The following is a 20,878-nucleotide window of genomic DNA, read 5'->3' as shown; positions in this document are numbered from 1 at the left end:
TTTGAACCTACTTGTTCTAGGCAATGCTTCAATCCTCTCTTGTTCATTGAAAGCATCCTCTTCCTCCTCCGTGTGCCTATATTCGATATGTTGACCATTATCGAAGATATACGCATCAGGCCTCACTTCCGTCAAAGATCGAATCATCATTCTCTTCCTGGTCAGAGAAGGGGGGAATATATTCGGTATTATATGTTCTTCCGTACCACCCTCAGAGTTTTCACTGAGCGTTCTTTCCCTAGGAACACCTTCTTCAGGAATTGTTGAGACAGCATTACCTCCGGATAGAATCTTTTGAATTTCGAGTAGCTGTTCAATGATGTTTTGGGTATCGTCTTGCAACCTCCTAAATCTTACTTCAAAACCTTGCATTGCGGTACTGTTTGCGTTCTCCTTGGTGTTGATATCTTCTACTTTCTGTTGAGAAATCATTCAGTTCACTCTGTGTATGTGTGGTGTATTAATTTGAGCCTTTGAATGTGTAAGTGAAATTTGGGCCAGAAAACTATGCAAATTCGGTATTTATTTAATTTTGGCATATAATTACTGAAGTACATACAGTAGGTATTTGTGGTAGGTTGAATGTACACGTAGGTATATAAATGGAAACAGATACCACAATTTCATGAATATGTTCCAAATTGAAAATATATAGACTAAACAATTTTCTTCAGCATATTTCTTGATTTCGAGAAATGCTGCCTTTTAGCCCTGTATCCTGGCCAAAAAAGGTTCGGTGATTATAGTTGGGAAGTTCTAGAGGGAAATTCGGGATTTACTGGAGCGTGTTAGATATCAGGGGAGATACCTTGGAACCTGAAGAGTACCTCTACCAAAAATTAGACCTGTACGTAGAGGAATTGTCTAAGATAGTCTGTCATAATAGTAAAAAACAAAACGATCATTGTACCTACATACTCGAGCGTGTCAGATTAAGATATATGTAGTTAATTACATGTTGAAAAGTATATATTCTCTCTATCTGACAATTTAAGCGTGACGAAAATGTGTGGGAGGGCACCAAAGTTGCACAAAAAAATGTCACGTGTACATTCTCGGGCATGATGGCTTTTTTCTTATTTTGAAGCTAATGATTCAAGAATAACGAAAAAAATATAATTTGACAGTTTCAGCAAGCCGAAACAATAAAAACTGGATATAAAGGTCACAAAAATCAGTTTTTTGAATTATCTCCTCTCCTGGGCTTCAAATTGTTTTCGCATTCATTATAAAAGTTGTAGAGCATAACATTTTCTACTAGCTCGAAGCTATTTTTGCTACGTTCAAACGTTTTTGAGATATATGGTGATGAATGTACATTAGACTGGATTTCTATTCACATTGACCTTGGCCTTTCGCGTGTGTGGCTGAGATCCTCGCACTTATCGCCCTCTAATTCGAGAACTGTTAAGAGTATGTGAAATTGCTGTCAGATTAACATGAAATTATTATCAGAGACACGTAGGGTATATACACTATCTTATTCTGACACGAGTATGTACAACTGACGATTTTTTTACATCTTTGAGAACCTGCAGACGCTTTCCCCAACGCTGAAAGTGCATATGACGCAGGCTTATCATAATATCAGTCATATTGTTATAATACGCTTGACGCTTCTCAGTCTTTTTGTTATTGTACGTGATATTTTTAGAATTTGACTGTATAAAATACGTCGTATTATAATACGACTGGCAGTGCACCAGGCAAATCATAGAAATCCCATATAGGATAAAAAAATAAATAATTATAGATTTTGATTATTTATTACAACATGGTCCACCCTTATTACATTTGCTTGTATATTTCACAAGGGATTTGATTTGGTTTGCGAGAACACTCTTTGATTCCATGTCCTTCGAATTTTGGAAATAATCTTAAAGCTTCCCTTGAGGAAATTACCCTATTCTCTGGAATATTAATCACTTCATTAATGTGGCAATCTCATCCCTCGAAACCATCGGTTCAACAGTCCATGGATGGTACCAATTTGGTGAAAATCATTGGAGATTTTTACTATGGTTCCTAAGATATTTTTGGAATCCAGAGGTCCTCTATCTAGGAACTTCGATTGATACGGTTTGACCTATCTCAAGAAGTTTCAATTTCTTATTACTCAAGTTCAGCATTTTTTCTGCAGTCTTTTTTGACCCATTACATTACACTACTACTACTGTTTTTTTGGTCATTATCACTATTTCTTCATTTTTGCATAAATTGCACCATTAGCATGACAAGCCGTCAGTCCTTTTACCATACGACGAGTATAATCAATCAGAATCCGAAGTATTCGCGCGTTTTTGAATTGTGACAATAATAAGCCTAATGAGGAGCAGGCGTATTATATTACGCCTCAGATTGTCAGTCAAACTGTGAGATCCTGGATTATTGCTGTGATATTACAATATGCCTAGTCGTATTGAAAAAGCCTAGGCGTATTATAATATGACTGATTTTACAATAAGACTACGACACATACATCATAGAACCTTTTTTCTTTCTACCATTATTATCTTCAAAATCCGCTAAGTCTCCACGACGCTCGAGTAAATCCCGATTTAGCATCGTCGGCTCCCCAACTAAAGAATGGAAAGCGAATTGATGCCTCTAGAAATAATTTTTGAGTGCGCTTGATAACCCACCTGTGTTAAGTGTTCTATCCTTTCAGTGGTAACTTTGATCCTTTCTTCTGTTGACTGCTGCAACTTCAATTCCTGCTCTGCAAAATAACCTTCGACACAGTCCTCCTCGAAATCGTACAATCTTTCCATCTCATCACGATCCAGAAAAAGTTTTAGGCCGTTATCGTAGCTCTCTTCTTGTCCGGCCATTTTTCTTTTCAAGTATTTACAGAACAAATAAAAATGGCTGAGTATAATGAATGGCGGTGGGAGTAAAGGCTTCTGTTCGTATTCCATGACAACTGTGAATCTTTGAAACATCCATACTTGGTGTGAGACGGCGTTAACTTCGTTGAATATGTTGTTGAAAACGGCTATAAGGAGGTTTATCAGGAGTATATTCGCGACTAACAGATATATGGACATGATGAAAGGAGTGATCCATCTACCAGTCCTACATACTGGTTCCTCTCCTCCGGGACCACACGTCGGGTCGATTTTGTTGGCGTACACCTCTCCATACAACATGAAATAAGGTTCTAGAAAGACCTGAAAGTATCGGGTGTATTTGTTTTCTGTGTTAAAATTGTGCTGGTCCTGTTTTTAATGGATTGTCATAAAAACGATTGAAATTTATAGGCTCATTTACCACGAGTTGAGTAGATATGTATACTCCATTCACTTTTATTTAAGCACTCGGTTGGCCATGAAATAATTTTCTCAAGTATTTGTAACTAGAACGGAGTAAGGTTGGTACTCATGGCATTTGAGAATTTTTCTATTTAGTTTTGACTTGTCCTATACATTGTAAATATCTTAAGAGATCAATAAAAATATAATACCTATTATTATTATTATATCCAAGTGATTACGAGCCAGGTGTCCTCTTGCCTTGAAACTTGTCTTCTATTCTATTAACTTTCAATGATTCAAGATGATTTTTGTTGAAGAATTAAACATTCTTGTAATTATCCGTGAATTCCTTCGAGAGATACCCATTCCCAACCACTGCATCATATGCATTTAATCTTTTAGTTGATTTTTTTGAAATCTACAACCTATGTAACGTATTCAACCTTCAGCCAAAGAAGACAACCAACTCTCCTGAAGCTACTGCATATTAAATGTCAATAATTCAGTTTGCTTCCATAGCAAAAATGAATATATTAAAAAACTAATCTTTTGTATTTTCCATGCAAATTACTAGATTTGGTATGCCTTCAATCAGTTTGTATAAACGTCAATTATTTTCTTCACATATTTTCAACTTCATATTTTCCGAAGTGATTCGACATTGTGTTAAAATACGTAATTACTGAGAGTTTACGTAGACTGGACAACATAGCGCTGATTTAAAACCCAAAAATGTTTTGACAAGCGTCATAATCCCACATTTTCGTACTATACAGAGTGGAATGTGTCAAATTTCCATGGCCAACCGAGTGCTAAAATAAAAGTGAATGGAATATAGCTTTATAGATATACTCCTTATGTCCTTATGGACATTTTTGAATATCTGCTCCTTAGTGGAAGGTTTTCAGCTAAACGACATTAATTAATCTGTAATGGCAGGTTATATCTTAAATAGATTTTTCACATGGGAAGATTAAAAAAAGTGGTTAAAATGACCGTCACTCTCCAAACAAAAATTTAAAGGTTCAGAAAAATCAATTAGTTTATTTATAGTCGTGAATCAACTTGTTTTTTATAAAATGAGTAGAACGAAAAGTAGTTCTTATAGTGTAAGGAGGCGAATAATGTGCGATGGTTAGTATATTGAATGTTTTACTCACATCTCTTGCTATACTCCAGCTTGCTTCTTGGTCAGGATTGTTAATTGCTTGTCTAGTAACACCAAAGCTCATGAGAACTATGAGTAAGAGTACTACAAAGTATATCATGTTTTTCACCATTTTGCCCATCATTGTTACAAGTGGTCCTGAAATTATATATTCCTTATAGTAATTAGCTCATCAATATTTTAAATTGCAGGGCTATCATCGTTTCGAATAAAATTCAAGCCATAGGAGCAGTAAAACAATTAAATGATCAAATTTTATTGTTATGTAAAGATCATTGGCTAAACAGTTTCATTGGAACAGATGAGCATATTCTACTTTACAGGGTACCCCAAATTCGATGCTCATTATGAGTATCAGCTTTTCAGAGATATAGTGGAGAGTCGGTGATTTTTAAATGGGTCACCCTATATTTTTCAAGGCACTTTTTTAGTCCCAGATTTATCGAGGAGCACCCCGTTACCAGTTCTTCGAAGATGTCATTCGTTCCAAAGATATTTAGATTCTCGACTTCATTCTTGACATGGGACACCTTATAAGTAATAAATCATTATTTTTCATTTATTCAGGTATTTGATTCATTTTGTGTCTATTGTGTATCCTTCTTCAATTAAGATAATATCATATAAGGAGGAGAAATAATTTTTTAATACATGAGGTTTATGATTCGAAATGAACCTTCTTCATTCACACATCGGGTAAATAAAAAAAGGTTATTTATCCCATTTTTACTGTGAGGTGACCTCACAGTCTTGAGGTTGTCAAACTCCCGGTTTTACTAATGATTTTTTGAAATTCTTTTCACTTTTCTATACTGTTTTTTTCCATGGTAAGTCTTTTTCTGTTAGAGCTAAAGATAGAAACTCATCCCAATGAAACATTTCATGAAAAATCGCTCAAGTTACAAGATAAGAAGAAAAAAGGGCAACCTAAGCAAAGTTTCTAATCTAAATACGAAAACCATATGAAGTGATCACAAGATAAGGTAGAATTAGGATCTATTTTATCTATTATTTCTTCAACTTCGTCATCCTGAAAGTCTTGTGTAACTAATTCTTGGTGAAACGGTTTATACTGCGGGTTTCTAACTTCTGTTGAAAAAAAGACGTACCGTGATGGTATATTTGGAAAATCCTTGAGTTAGTTGTTCTTTTGTCCATTTTAAAATATAAGCATTTGTTTAAGGAATATTTGTCAACTCACCCAAATATTTATTTACACTCAGTATATTCAAGATTCGTAAGTACCAATAAATGGAATTAACGCAATATATGACTCTGCCGTGGTCAAATGTATCAGGCTGCATCCTGAACGTCACACCGATTAGGAAGAAAAGTACTGCGGCCATATCGCAAGGATTCCACATATTCCATGACCAGACTGCTAGTTTTTGGGCTATGCTCACTGGCTCTGACGAAAATAGCTCTCTTATTTTCTCACAGCCAAGACTACATATGAAGGCTATGCAAAACCATTCGTACCAACTCGGAGTGAAGGACATTTTCACTAGGACTAGGTAGCTGAATATCACCAAGAACACGATGTATGCTATCTGTACAAAAAAAAGGTGAGCATATTAGAATTAAATCTTCATAATATAATAAGTGTCATAGAAAACAGAACACCTAATAAATGAATTCCTTAAGAGAATTTCTAGCAATATATTTGTTCATGTTAGGTCTGAAGCCCGTTTGCAACAGCCTAAAATTCTCTGGAGAATTCTCTACAAAATTCTCGCAAGAAAACGGCAGAGATTATTTTGTGTGCAACTGAACAGAGAATTCTACCGAAAGTGCGTATGTAACGGTATATAATTCACGGCGCATGAATTTTCGAGTAAATTCTCTAGAGAATTCTCGGCTGTTGCAAACGGGCTTAAGTTACGATAAGAAAAGATCCAGTTCTTCAACCATATCTACACATTGGTTTTTCTGTTAAAGTGTTTGTTTGAAAGAAGTAAGTACGCAAAATTTGCGTTTTATAGCTTTTGATTGTCGTACAATGCTATGTCCCTATTAGCACAAAGTAGTCCTATGGACATCCATAGGACGTCCTCTTCGGACATTACGGACATCCATGGGACGTCCATTTCTGGTACAATGGACGTTCTGTGGACATCCGAGGGACGTACAAATGTCACAACTTTGAACAGAATTCGGACGTCCATCGCGGACGTCCAATGGATATCCCGTTGGGACCATCATTAGCAATCTCAACGGTACAAAAATTTACGACGACGTTGGCTATCCTATCTATTAGAATTTTAATGTCCTAGAACCCAATATGTCTTACACTAAGACGCAGATATTATTTTTTCTGTGTTGTTCTCATTTTCATCCATACTTAGTAGAAAGTTTTTACACTTGGCCCGGATTCGAACTCGCGAGTACGTGGGGACACCGCATTACTGAGTCTTCGGTGCAACCGTCCTAGCTACCGAGACCATACGATATACCTACTTGTAGGAACATATTCATTATATTGTTAACTGATTTATGGAATAGTAGTCGATTAATACAGAAATACCATATAATAAAAACTGAAGTCTTGAAACTCAAATATAGATTATTTTATAATAGTAATTACTCAAGTATTTAGTCTTCGTTCATCATAACATAATATAATATTCATAAGAGATTCATATACTACAAAGCGGAAAAATGGAGTTTAGTGAAAAATAATATTAAATTTTGGTGTTCATTGATATACATGTATGTATTATTTGGTCCATATTACGGACTCCTAGTGAATATCCGGTATGGACATTCAAAAGATGTCCCTACCGGATATCCACTAGGTGTCCGTGATGGACGTTATACGGACCATGTAACATATACATGTTATTTGGTCCATATTACATCCCTTACGGACTCCTAGTGAATATCCAGTATGGACATTCAAATGATGTCCCTACCGGATATCCAATAGGTGTCCGCGATGGACGTTATACGGACCATGTAACTTATACATGTTATTTGGTCCATATTACGTCCCTTTCGGACTCCTAGTGAATATCCAGTATGGACATTCAAAAGATGTCCCTACCGGATATCCAATAGGTGTCCGTGATGGACGTTATACGGACCATGTAACTTATACATGTTATTTGGTCTATATTACGTCCCTTACGGACTCCTAGTGAATATCCGGTATGGACATTCAAAAGATGTCCCTACCGGATATCCAATAGGTGTCCGTCATGGACGTTATACGGACCATGTAATATATATGTACAAGTTATATGGTCCGTAATATGTTCATCACGGACAACTAATGGATATCCAGTAAGGACATATATTTGACATTGCATGTATTAAGTCGGTCAGGGACCATTTTGGGACTACATGATACGGACATGTGTCATATGGTCCGTATTATGTCCATCACGGGCATCCAATGGATATCCGATAGGGACATTGTACATAAATTGGACTAACAATGGATATCCATCTTGGACGTCCTAAAACTGTCCGGAAACGGACGTCCAAAGGACATACAAATCAAGTACATGGACGTTCCGACGTTAAATGGACATGAATTGGACGTCCCAAGGACGTTGTGTGCTATTAGGGGTGAAGAGCTGCTTTCATCTCGAATTTCATCGCGAGTTTGATAGCGGTCTAAGATGAGTGAACCTATGCGAGGTTGGTTTGTCCTTTAGTATACCCTCTTTAAGAAGACCGTATACGATGAGCCTTAGGCTCTACGGAAAAGTTTCACATCCACTATTAGTCTGCTGACCAATAATTTGTTGAGCGTTGCAGGTCAATTTCAATGCAAACTATTCATAGCCACATCAGAAGTTTTAGACTTACTTATTCATACCGTCCTCATTTTGTCCTACCTCGAAGTCTTCGACACCAAAGTGATCGACTGGCTTGGTGCCACCTTTGTGATTCTCTTTGGGCATGCATGATGGCAGTGGAGGCGTGGAAGAGTGAGAAAGGCATGGTGAAAGACGAGAACCCAAAGTTTTAGAATTTTTTGTGGAACCACAATGACGGAATTATGGTATCGGGCTATTATGGAAGAAGGTCACCTTTGCTATTCATTAGAGGCAACATGACCACCGTGGTAGAACTAAATGTTCTGCCTTATATTCAGAAGCAGTCCAAAACTCACTTTTCCAACAAGACCATGCATAACAACGTGTAGACAGAATGACGTTGGCTCCTCTTGAAGACAAACAAGTAATTTTTTTTGGCTTGGGACTTGGTTCCTTAGATTTCCCGACGTTTATATGAGTGCATAAGACATCGTGGGGATCCAACACATTCTTAATTTTTCCCTTCTTCCCTACGGTTGTATTTTATTATATAATATTTATTTATTTCTTTCAAATTTTTGTCCTATTCATCAACGTGTGTTCAACTCATGCGGACGCGTCGATTATTATAGCATTCGTTTTCGAATATTTTTGAATACGACAGCAATCAGCCACCGACTCCAGGCGTTAAAAAACCCGGATTGATCGAGCTAGCTTGCCAAAAATTCTGAATTAAGTGAAAAATAAAACAGTTCAAAGTTTTCGCGAAACAAAGTGAGAAAAGGCAATAATATTCCGATAATAAACTCTAATCTGAAAAGCGAACATATTGTTGTGATGTTTTTATCAGATCTGGCGCGTGCCGGACGATAACAGATAAATATAAAGTGTTCCACACACCTATAAGAAATGTCTGATGACCAAATAAGCGACCCGTTTCGAGGTTTCCCATCAAGCGAAATAAATCAAGGATATTCAAGAAATTTATCACTGCAACAAATACATCCACATCTTGACGAAAGCATGGAAACAAACAGCAAAAATACCTGGCAGGTGGCGAAAAAACGCAAGAGATCAGCCACCCAAACTCCTAGTCCGCCCACAACACCAACAAATAACAGATTCTCACCGCTAGCAACAACATCAACTAGCGACCAAAACGATAATATCAACGGAAATGAAAAGAAACAAGCCAACAACGAAAACAAAATGCCAACTCCACCACCGATTTTTATCTACGACGTTGCTGACTATAAGGCAATGTTGAATAGCTTCACACAGATAATAGAGAAAGACTCATTTCACACAAGAGTGCTAGCAAACGACAAAATTAAAATAAGCGCGCACACAGTAGACACCTACAGAAAACTATCTGCACACCTGAGAAAGGAAGAAATAATCCACCACACTTACCAAATACGCGAAGAACGAGCATATAGAGTGGTCATTAGGAACCTTCATCACACAGTTCCGATTGAGGAAATCAAAAACGAACTTCACGAAGCTGGACACAATGTTCGTAACATAATAAATGTGAAACATAGAGCAACAAGAGAACCATTGCATATGTTTTTCGTTGATCTTGAGCCCCAACCTAACAACAAAACTGTTTATGATATTCAATTTATAAATAGAACCAGAATCAACATAGAACCACCAAGAAAGAAGCGAGGATTGATACAATGTATGAGATGCCAGGGATACGGCCACTCCAAAGCATACTGTTACAGACCTTACAACTGCGTAAAATGCGGAGAACAACACGACACAAAAATTTGCCAAAAACAGAAAAATACACCAGCAAAATGCGTCTTGTGCAACGGTAATCATCCGGCCAACTATAGGGGTTGCCAAGTATATAAAGACCTTGTACAGAAAAGCCATCCCAGAAACACCATTCGCCCACAAATTAATACCTCAAGCCTTCCGCCAAAAACCCAAACACCATCAAACAACCAAATACCACAAACACAAATTCCACGAACCTATGCTGAAGCGACAACTAATAAAAATCAGGAACAGACACCTTCCAACCTTAACCAGGAGTTATCAGCATTTTTTGATGAATTCAAAAGCCTGTTTACACAACTACTGAACCAGAACACCATAATGTTGAATCTACTCACTACCCTTGTAAGCAATGGCAAATAATATTCTCCGAATTGCAACATGGAATGCCAACGGTCTGATGAATCGCAAACAAGAGATCCAAACATTCCTAGATCTCAACAAGGTGGACATCCTACTGATTTCTGAGACACATTTCACCAGTCGAACAGTATTTACTATTCCATTCTACACAGTCTACCACACAATTCATCCTGATGGAACTGCTCATGGAGGATCAGCTATAATAATAAAAAAATGCATATCCCATCACGAACTAGAAAAATTTCAAACGAACGCCATTCAGGCTACGACTGTTAAGATCAAAACCAACAACGGAAATCTATGCGTAACATCAGTATACTGTCCACCACGACATACAATCTCAACAGACACGTATAAGGAATTCTTCAGCACTCTTGGAAGCCGATTCATTGTAGGCGGTGACTGGAATGCCAAGAATACATTTTGGGGCTCCAGACTTACAACAACCAAGGGGCGTAACCTACACCGGGCTATGACTGACAAACATTATGAACACCTTTCAAACGGAGAGCCCACATACTGGCCAACAGACCCAAGAAAACTACCTGACCTTCTTGATTTTTTTGTAGCGAACGGTATTCCAACACAAAATTGCCTAGTGGAATCACATTATGATTTAACATCTGATCACACGCCTGTTGTTGTTAGCCTAAACAGTATACCCATACAAACAAAGCTTCCACCCAAATTAGCCTCAAAACATACAAAATGGGAACACTTCAGCAACTATATTACTGAAAACCTGAGCAACATGAGTATTAAAGACCCAACTCAATTAGATGAAGCAGTGGAACATTTCACCAGTACGATTCAACAAGCAGCTTGGCATGCTACTCCCTTGAACCCACAAGAAGTATCAAATTATTTAAGCACTCCTCTCCACATACGACAACTTATATCTGAAAAAAGAAGGGCAAGGCGAATTTGGCAACGGTCACGAAACATCAACGATCTACATCAGTATAGAAGATTAACTCGGGTTCTCTCGGCAGCACAAAGAGATGTCCAAAATGCGTCGTTCGAAGCCTACACAGAAAGCTTGACTACAGCAGATCACAGCCTATGGAATGCCACAAAAAAATTTAAAAGACCAACACCACATATCAGCCCGATAAGAACAAACAATGGTTGGGCACGATCAAGCAAAGAAAAGGCGGATGCCTTTGCTTCACATCTGTCTAAGGTATTTGTAGAACCTGAAGGAACACCAGGGCTAACAATCGATGTCAAAGAGTTTTTAGAAGCATCATGCCAATTATCGTTACCAATCAAATCAATAACTCCCAAAGAAGTGAAAGCTGAAATACGCAAACTAAAAAACAACAAAGCCCCTGGTTATGATTTGATAACTGCACAGATCCTCAAAAGGCTACCAAAAAAAGCAATAGTGCTCCTAACCACTATTTACAATAGAATGCTAAATCTAAGTTACTTTCCCATATTATGGAAATATGCCCACATGGTTATGATACACAAAGATGGCAAACCACTACACGAACCAGCGTCATATAGACCAATTAGCCTTCTGTCAATACCAGGAAAAATATTTGAGAGACTGCTACTAAAAAGAATTCAAGAGGACCATGAAACGAACATCCTTCTTCCTGATTACCAATTTGGATTTCGGCAAAAAATGTCAACAATTAACCAAGCCCACAGAATAGTTAATGAAATAGCCAACTCTCTTGAAAATAAATGCTATTGCAACGGCGTATTTCTAGATATCTCCCAGGCATTCGACAAAGTTTGGCATTCAGGTTTGCTTTATAAAATAAAAAGAAACCTTAATAACAACTATTACCTTTTACTGAAGTCCTACCTCTCCGATAGAAAGTGCTCCGTCAAATACAATGATGAAACATCAGGATACTTTTCCCTCAAATCTGGCGTACCACAAGGAAGTGTCCTAGGGCCTTTCCTGTACCTACTTTACACAGCTGACCTGCCCGAAACTCCGAATACAACCATTGCTGCATTTGCTGATGATGTAGCTATACTGTCCTCAGATGACGACCCCTTGGCCACCTCCAAAAACATTCAAGATCACCTAAACAAACTTGACAACTGGTACAAAACATGGAGGATGACCATAAATCAGACCAAATCAGTCCAAGTCATATTCACCACAAGAACCAGCACTTGCCCCAAAGTAACTTTAAATGGAAAAGCAATACCTACCAAAAAGGAAGTAAAATACCTAGGCATGCACCTAGATCAACGGCTCACATGGGAAAAACATATATTAGCAAAAAGAAAACATCTTGACATCAAACTCAAAAAAATGTACTGGTTAATCGGAAAAAAATCAAAACTATCCATCCAAAACAAAATGACAGTGTACAAAGCAATTTTAAAACCGATATGGTCATACGGCGTACAATTATGGGGTTGTGCGAAACCAACGAGAATTAAAATAATTCAGAGATTCCAATCAAAAACTCTTCGAACGATAGCTAACGCACCATGGTACGTTAGAAACCAAAGATTACATGAAGATCTCGAAATCCCATACGTAACTGATGTCATCAAAACCGCCTCTGCTAAATACCAAGAACGACTACAGGGACACTCTAACGATCTTATCCAGAATCTGTACGCAGGAGGACCAAACATCAGAAGACTCAAAAAATCATGGCCTGAAGATCTCCCACAGCACCACTAGACTAGTGCAGAATAAGTAGAAATGTCACTGGACATTTCACTTTCATGTTGTAACTTACATCAAAATTACTTAATACCTTATGAGTAGATTGTAATTTCTCCAAATAAATGACATACTAAAAAAAAAAAAAAATTTTTGTCGACTCATCTAACACTAGTCTATATAACATTTTTGTGATAAATTACTTAATATATGTAAAGAAAAGCATTAAAATCGCAGAGCTTTTCTTAAATATTATATTCGCGTTACCTGGAATGGCCGAACTGACACTTTATAATAAATTTTGAAGTTTTTTCGAATTGTCATAATAAATAGATTCAATTTAACAATTATATTGAAGAAGGTTGAATTAGAGGCTTTAAATGTTGTTTCCCTCTATTTTTGCAGGTTTGTAATATTGTGAGTTTTGTTACTGTTAATAAAGATTCCCTCTATTTTTGCAGAGAAACGCAATTGAGTCTCAATTCATTTTAAATAGGAACTTCATTATAAAACAACATTTTCTGCATCTATTCCACAAATCATGGATAAACTGAGATTTGATTTCACCGTAAAACCAACAGCGGATGGAAAATCAAACATTATATGTGTAACTTCAATAGCAACAACTGATGGAGAGGTTTTTGAATTACCAGATGAATACCAACCAGTTAATTTGCACCAGCAACTTATTAACACTCCAAACTATGTGAAAGTAAAAAAATCATTAACAAAAAGATATCAAAAAAGAAGAATATGGATAAAACTAACGGAAGATATATCGAAAACTTATTTGGATGAAGAGAAAAATGTACAGTTTGATGATATTTATTTGGAAGAGATCAAGGTAGAAACAAATACTGATAAATCTATCCCAACTGGCTCAGAAAAAATCTTGGAAAATTTGGTAGAGAAGTTAATCAACTATAAGCCAACCCAATTTCAATCACAGAATTTAGGACAAGTTGCGAATGATTTCATGATAGAGAAATTCACTGGCAGAAATTTGAATGCAAACCAATGGATTGAAAATTTTAATAAAGAATGTGAACGTTTCCAAGTAAATGAGGACAAAAAGAAAATTGAAATTTTAAAACATTTCTTGCAATTTTCCGGAGCAGAGTGGTACAGCTGTATGATGATTAAATATTCGATAGAATCAGAATGGAATATATGGGAGAGAAATTTTTGTGATACCTTCGCGAACAAAGGATGGTCACCAGCCAGACATGCTTTAGCCTTCAAATATCAAGCAGGTTCATTGCTTGAATATGCTTTGAAAAAAGAGAAATTATTATTAGAAGTGAGGAAGTCAATCGATACTGGGACACTTATAGACCTAATAGCGTTTGGTCTACCTAATTATGTTGCAGATAAAATTGATAGAGAAATTTTACGAGAAACTGAAGATCTTTATAATGAAATTGGAAAACTTGAACATTTGGTTGCAAAGAATAATAGTAATAAATACGACAAAAGAAAAACTATGAATCCTGAGGAAAAACCCAAACGAAATGATGAAAAAAAACCATGCCAAATTTGTATTAGTAAAGAAAAAGGTAAACGTTTTCATCCTGAGAAGAATTGCTGGTTCAAAAAGGAAAACCATGGGGGAGTTTTGAAGACCGTGAATAACACTGCATTGGAGATTGAATTGAATGAAAAGAATCCAAAAAAACTAGATGTGCCACCATTAATAAAGGTCAGGTTACTATTGAATGATATTCATGAAGTTTTTGGAGTATATGATTCAGGTTCGAATGTATCGTTGATTAATGCAAAATTATTGAAGATACAGTCAACAAAAATTGCTAGTAACATACAGATAGTGAACTTGAGGACTATTAATGGTGATGGAAAAACAAAAGGTATGGTAACCCTTAAAATCAAAATCTTCAATATAGAAAAAATTATGGACATTTATGTAGTAGACAATGAAAATTTCAGTTATGATTTTTTAATTGGTTTGGATTGCATTAAAAATTTCAAATTAGTACAAGATCAAGACTTGAAGATCACACAATTTGAGGATCTGGAACAAAAGAATATGATCTTAAGAAACTTTGTTGAAAACAATTCTCTGAATTCAAAAATTTTAGATATTCCTAATGTACAAGGTGAAAAGAATGAAGAGAATTATTTTTCAAATTCTGATGAACATGAAAATGTGAATAGATATGAGATAAATTTCAATGAGCATATAAATACAGATGAATTTGAGATATTCGTCAATCATTTAGATATATACAAAGAATCTGAAATAAATAAATTGATAGAAAAATATAAATCAGTATTTGCGAAAGATAAATATGATGTTGGAGCTGTAAGATATTATGAAGCTCATATCGACCTAATGGTAGATAAATACTGTTACAAACGTCCATATAGATGTTCAAATGAAGACAGAAAAGAAATAGAGAATCAAGTATCAAAATTATTAGAAAAAAATTTGATTGAAGAATCTTATAGTCCATTTGCTGCTCCTGTAACTCTGGCTTATAAAAAAGAAGACGGCAGAAAAACAAGGTTATGTATAGATTTCAGAGAATTGAACAAAATTGTCGTTCCTCAATCACAACCCTTTCCTTTGATTGAGGATTTAATGATTAAAACAGTGAATTGTAAATATTTCTCTACTTTTGACGTAAATTCCGCATTCTGGTCAATTCCTTTAAAAATTCAAGATAGATATAAAACTGCATTTGTAACACAAGAAGGTCATTTTCAATGGACATGTCTGCCATTTGGATTGAGGACTGCTCCAGCTATTTTTCAAAGGATATTGAGTAACATTTTAAGAAAATACAAACTATGTGATTTTGCAGTTAATTTTATAGACGACATATTGATTTTTTCGAAAAGTTTTGAAGAACATTTATCACATCTATCGAGATTGTTGGAAGCAATTCATAGAGAAGGTTTCAGACTAAAATTTTCGAAATGTAATTTTGCGAATAATCATGCCAAATATTTAGGTCATATAATAGAAAACAATTCAATTAGACCCCTGAAAGATAATTTAACAGCTGTGAAAAATTTTCCAATACCTGTTACAAAAAAAAATATACGTCAATTCTTAGGAAAAATAAATTTTTACCATAAGTTTGTTCCAAAAAGTGCAGTCATTCTGGATCCATTACATAATTTATTGCGGAAAGATGTGAAATTTATATGGTCTAGAGAATGCCAAGAATCTTTCAATAAAATTAAATCATTGCTATGTTCTGAACCATTCCTGAAAATTTTCGATCCTGAATTACCAATAAGCATTTATACAGATGCTAGTATCAAAGGAGTGGGGGCGGTGCTGAAACAAGAAGATGAAAACGGGGACAGCAGACCGGTAGCTTATTTTTCAAAAAAATTAAATGAAGCGCAAAAAAAGAAGAAGGCAATATATCTAGAATGTCTAGCAATAAAAGAAGCTGTGAAATATTGGCAACATTGGCTGATGGGAAAAGAATTCGTAGTCTACTCAGATCATAAACCATTAGAAAATATGAATATTAAGGCTAGAACTGACGAGGAACTAGGAGATTTAATATATTATTTATCCCAATACAATTTAAAAATAAAATATAACCCAGGAAAATCAAATCAAGAAGCTGACTGTCTGAGTAGGAATCCAGTTTTAGAATCTTATGAAAATAATGACGATTTTTTAAAAGTAGTTAATTTGATAAACCTTGAAGATATTAAAAATGACCAAAACAACAATTTAAATTTAGAAAATGGAAGACTAATATTAGAAAATGGAATCTATTACAAACGGAATAAGAGAGGAAAAAAAATTATGCTGTCGGAAAAATTCAGCAAAACTTTAATTAAAAATGTCCATGATCTCTACTGCCACATTGGACAGACACAGATGAAAAATAAAATAACACCGTTTTATACAGCAGACAATATCAACAGAAACATTGAAAAAATTTGTGATGAATGTGAAATTTGCATTAGGAATAAATCAAGGAGAAAACCAAAATTTGGGTTAATGTCACAATTAGGTCCAGCAACACGACCCTTTGAAATTGTGTCTATTGATACCATTGGAGGATTTGGAGGATTGCGGTCTACAAAAAAATACTTACATCTTCTTGTGGATCATTTTACGAGATACGCCTACATATCAACATCGAGAAATCAAAGCTCTGGTGATTTCATAAAACTGTTGAAAAAAGTGACACCAGCTTACAATATTGATATGGTATTGACGGACCAATATCCTGGTATAAATTCGAAAGAATTCAAACAATTCGTCATGACAGAGAATATAAAATTGGTTTTTACTGCTGTGGATGCACCATTTTCAAATGGTCTTAATGAAAGATTAAATCAAACTTTGGTTAATAAAATTAGATGTAAAATTAATGAAAGTGATAAAAAAACTGCATGGTCTTCTATTGCACAGAAATGTGTAGAAAAATATAATGAAACGGAACACACAGTCACGAAGTTTGCTCCAAAATATCTTTTGGAAGGCGAAAATATTAACATTCTACCAAGTGAATTAAAATCAAGATGTACCAGAGAAATTTTAGAAAGAGATAGGAAAATAGCATTTCAAAATTCAGTGAGATCACATGAATATAATAAAAAAAATTTCGACTCACACAGGAAAGAATATAAATTCAAAGAGGGAGACCTAGTCTATGTAGAAAATGGAAATCGGCTCAATAGGAAGAAATTGGAAGAATTGAGGATTGGACCATTCGAAATTCTGAAGAAGATTTCCGATTCAATCTATCAAGTTGATACTGGACACAGAAGAGCAGAATCAAATCTTTTTCACATAACGAAATTGTGTCCAGTGTTTGTTAATGAATGAACGAGTACGTACATTCTAGTTTGTGGGGGGGAGATGTAAAGAAAAGCATTAAAATCGCAGAGCTTTTCTTAAATATTATATTCGCGTTACCTGGAATGGCCGAACTGACACTTTATAATAAATTTTGAAGTTTTTTCGAATTGTCATAATAAATAGATTCAATTTAACAATTATATTGAAGAAGGTTGAATTAGAGGCTTTAAATGTTGTTTCCCTCTATTTTTGCAGGTTTGTAATATTGTGAGTTTTGTTACTGTTAATAAAGATTCCCTCTATTTTTGCAGAGAAACGCAATTGAGTCTCAATTCATTTTAAATAGGAACATCATCATATATATACTGGGTGTTCTGTTTTCCATAACATTAATTCAAAAAGTTTTCAAGTTTTGACGATTTCCATGCTATTAACAATATTTTCTGGTTCGTTTTCAATGTATTATAACTTGAATATTAGATTTGCATACATGAAACTTATTATGTGAATATTGTTGAAAAAATTATCAAATATGTTGATTTATCCTCAACAGTATTCACTAATCAATTAATTAGAATTCCTGTATGCTTGCCTGTTTTGAGGCATATAATCATTTAGAAATAATATACAGGGTGAGTCTTTTACTCGTACAAATATTTCAAGAATCTACTGTTGAAATATTTTTAAGTGTCAAACAGTTGCATTATCCAGAAACTGACACACGTTCCCCAAAGGGCTTCCACAGAAAATATACAAGGTGATAATATAATCCTCGCTGCTGATATTCTGATTGTTTATCTGAAAATTCGTTCTAACAGCCAGTTTCATAATACATTTTCCTTGAACTTAAAACTTCCTTCAGATTCTGTTCTCATACTAGAACTTGTATGTGAAAAAGAACAGGGTGTAATGATTGTATCATCACAGTCCACTGTAGGCATCGAAAGATTTTCATGTTGCAGGTTTCAATTAATTTTACGGTTACAAACAGAAAGTTCACGAAATTTTAATCAAAGAAATTACAATGAGCAGAATGACTGCTATAATTCGCAATTCCGTGATATTTATGTTAGTATGGAGTAGCAAAGAAGGAAAAATTCAAAGCCAACTGCGATGTAACAATTTATAAGGACTGTAAAAAAGAACAAAAGGCCAAAGTTGGGGAATTCACAATGTATCAGAATCAGTGGTTAAAATTCATTGATGTCCTTTTAAAATTTTTAAAAGGAGACAGGTTTGAATCGAAAAGTAACAGAGTTGATTTTAGTCTAGTTTTTTTGTGAGCACGAATGAAGTGTTTGCAGTTGTTTGTGTCTTCCAATACATCCTATACCTTTAAGATCGTAAGAGTTTAATTTTCTTATTGTTAGTATGGAGAACTCAAGATATGGTCACGATCTAGTTGGTTATCTAAACTAAATAAGTGAAACTACCACAACTGCGTATATTCCTATTTCTTCATGCTTTTTACACCGTGATATACATAAATTACTTACAGAATTTGCCCAGAACTTGGTGATTGGTGCCGTGTAGAACTCGTACAACTTCTTCCTCACCCTGAGTTGTCGTTGCTTCGGCATTTTTCCGAAATCTGAAAATGCCCTACCATCCTCCAAGCCTCCGAATGGTTTTCCATTCTCTTGTAAAAAAACGTCACTTCTTCCGAAAGTCTCCGTAAGAAGAGCCTGTTGAATTCGAGAAATCCATCAGAAATATTTTATCTAAACACCCGTTTTCAAGCCAAGCAACCTTGGAAATATAGTTCGGAAAGCGGTGAAAATGGCAATATTCCTAATCCTGAGCGTGGATCCGTTGGGCTTGCATTCGAGTACGATAACCATTCATAAATAACTCATCACGTTTACAGAAATTATAGCAGTCGAAACAAAGATCTACCCATTGAAAGCCATGAACAAAAACAAAACATCAGTAGGAAATTCATCTGTGGGGGTACAGTTGCAGGTGTGACTCGAAAATAAAGAGTAATAAAAATGATAACAACTATAATCGAATACTCAATAATAAGATAAATCAATTTGGAGAACGGAAAAGCCCAAATAAGCACTACACAGTCATTCCCAAGAGGTTTACAAACTTCTACCTTTACACCTTGTGGATTTGTCGCTCTGCCTCGAATACTCAACGTCCTCGCATTTTTCTATAATAGATTCATTTAATTATCATCTGATTTGTAAAGTACGTTCAATAAAAAGAGAATCTGAACATCAAGCATGTGAAAAAAGCATTCAAAATTCATACAGAGTTTCAGATCGAAATTTTAGCTAGTGTAGATTCGTATAGTTCTCCCTCGATTGAAGAATTGTAGGGAACAGGTGAAACCTTGAAAAACATAAAAATTTACTTTGGGCACATCATAAATGTGGGCTGTACTATTTTCGGGATGTAAGTCTCAGAAATTACAAGTGTGGCTTAAATTGCAGAGAATATTTTGAATGAATCAGTTAAAGCGGTGCTACAATGACGAATTGTATGGTATTTCAATTTCACAAGAAGATTCGCTTCAAACAATCATAAATTATTAACGCCTTGTAGTTTAAGAGTGAAGCAGGTAAATAATAAACGAGATTTATTCAGATTCATACCATGGTATGCATCTGCAACACCCGCTGATATTAAATTACAAAATGTCACGATCTAAATTGAACTGGCAATCGCTCAAAGTATCAACAGAAATACCATTTCGTCTAGAAAGAGTGGATGCTGACCATGGTTTTGATCTCATTTGACCTCGTCAATGCAACACATCTGATAGAGAAAGTAATCAAGTTGGTACGCGTTTCCTGTCAGATGTCGCTAGTGTATATTCCAACATCATATCCTGAAATCCTACATCATTAACATCGAACAAAGGGGCCGTCAATTCGTTCCATTTTCGTAGGTGTATGACTTGTGTTGCTTTGACGAGGTCGAATGAGGCCGAAACCATGGTCAGCATCTACTCTTTCTCGACGAGATTGTTTTTCTGTTAACATTACGGTAGTTTTTCAGTTTTAGAACGATTTAGAGCATAACATTAATTGATTAATAAATAGAGTTTAGCGACATTTTTCTCTTCAGTACAGGATAATAAGTGTATGATGT

At 35.4% G+C, this 20,878-nt stretch overlaps 1 protein-coding gene across 12 annotated transcripts in view; it reads right to left on the bottom strand.

Moving 5' to 3' along the window:
* LOC123308048 (transient receptor potential cation channel trpm) overlaps positions 1-20,878 on the bottom strand; it is a 285,453-nt gene that overhangs the window by 14,007 nt on the left and 250,568 nt on the right. For 11 of the 12 annotated variants that reach the window (XM_044890584.1, XM_044890574.1, XM_044890579.1 and 8 more), the window contains 6 exons: positions 19,878-19,934; positions 19,273-19,461; positions 5,624-5,972; positions 4,415-4,560; positions 2,643-3,170; positions 12-417 (listed from right to left, as the gene is read on the bottom strand). In XM_044890584.1, coding sequence (XP_044746519.1) covers positions 12-417; positions 2,643-3,170; positions 4,415-4,560; positions 5,624-5,972; positions 19,273-19,461; positions 19,878-19,934 — 1,675 coding nt within the window. The remainder of the gene's footprint in view (positions 1-11; positions 418-2,642; positions 3,171-4,414; positions 4,561-5,623; positions 5,973-19,272; positions 19,462-19,877; positions 19,935-20,878) is intronic. The other variant, XM_044890583.1, reaches the window with a different exon arrangement.

Source organism: Coccinella septempunctata, chromosome 2 (assembly GCF_907165205.1).
Source record: "Coccinella septempunctata chromosome 2, icCocSept1.1, whole genome shotgun sequence".
Lineage (NCBI taxonomy): Eukaryota > Metazoa > Arthropoda > Insecta > Coleoptera > Coccinellidae > Coccinella > Coccinella septempunctata.
The sequence above is the reverse complement of the archived record's forward strand: the minus strand, read 5'-3'. Positions and strand labels throughout refer to the sequence as shown.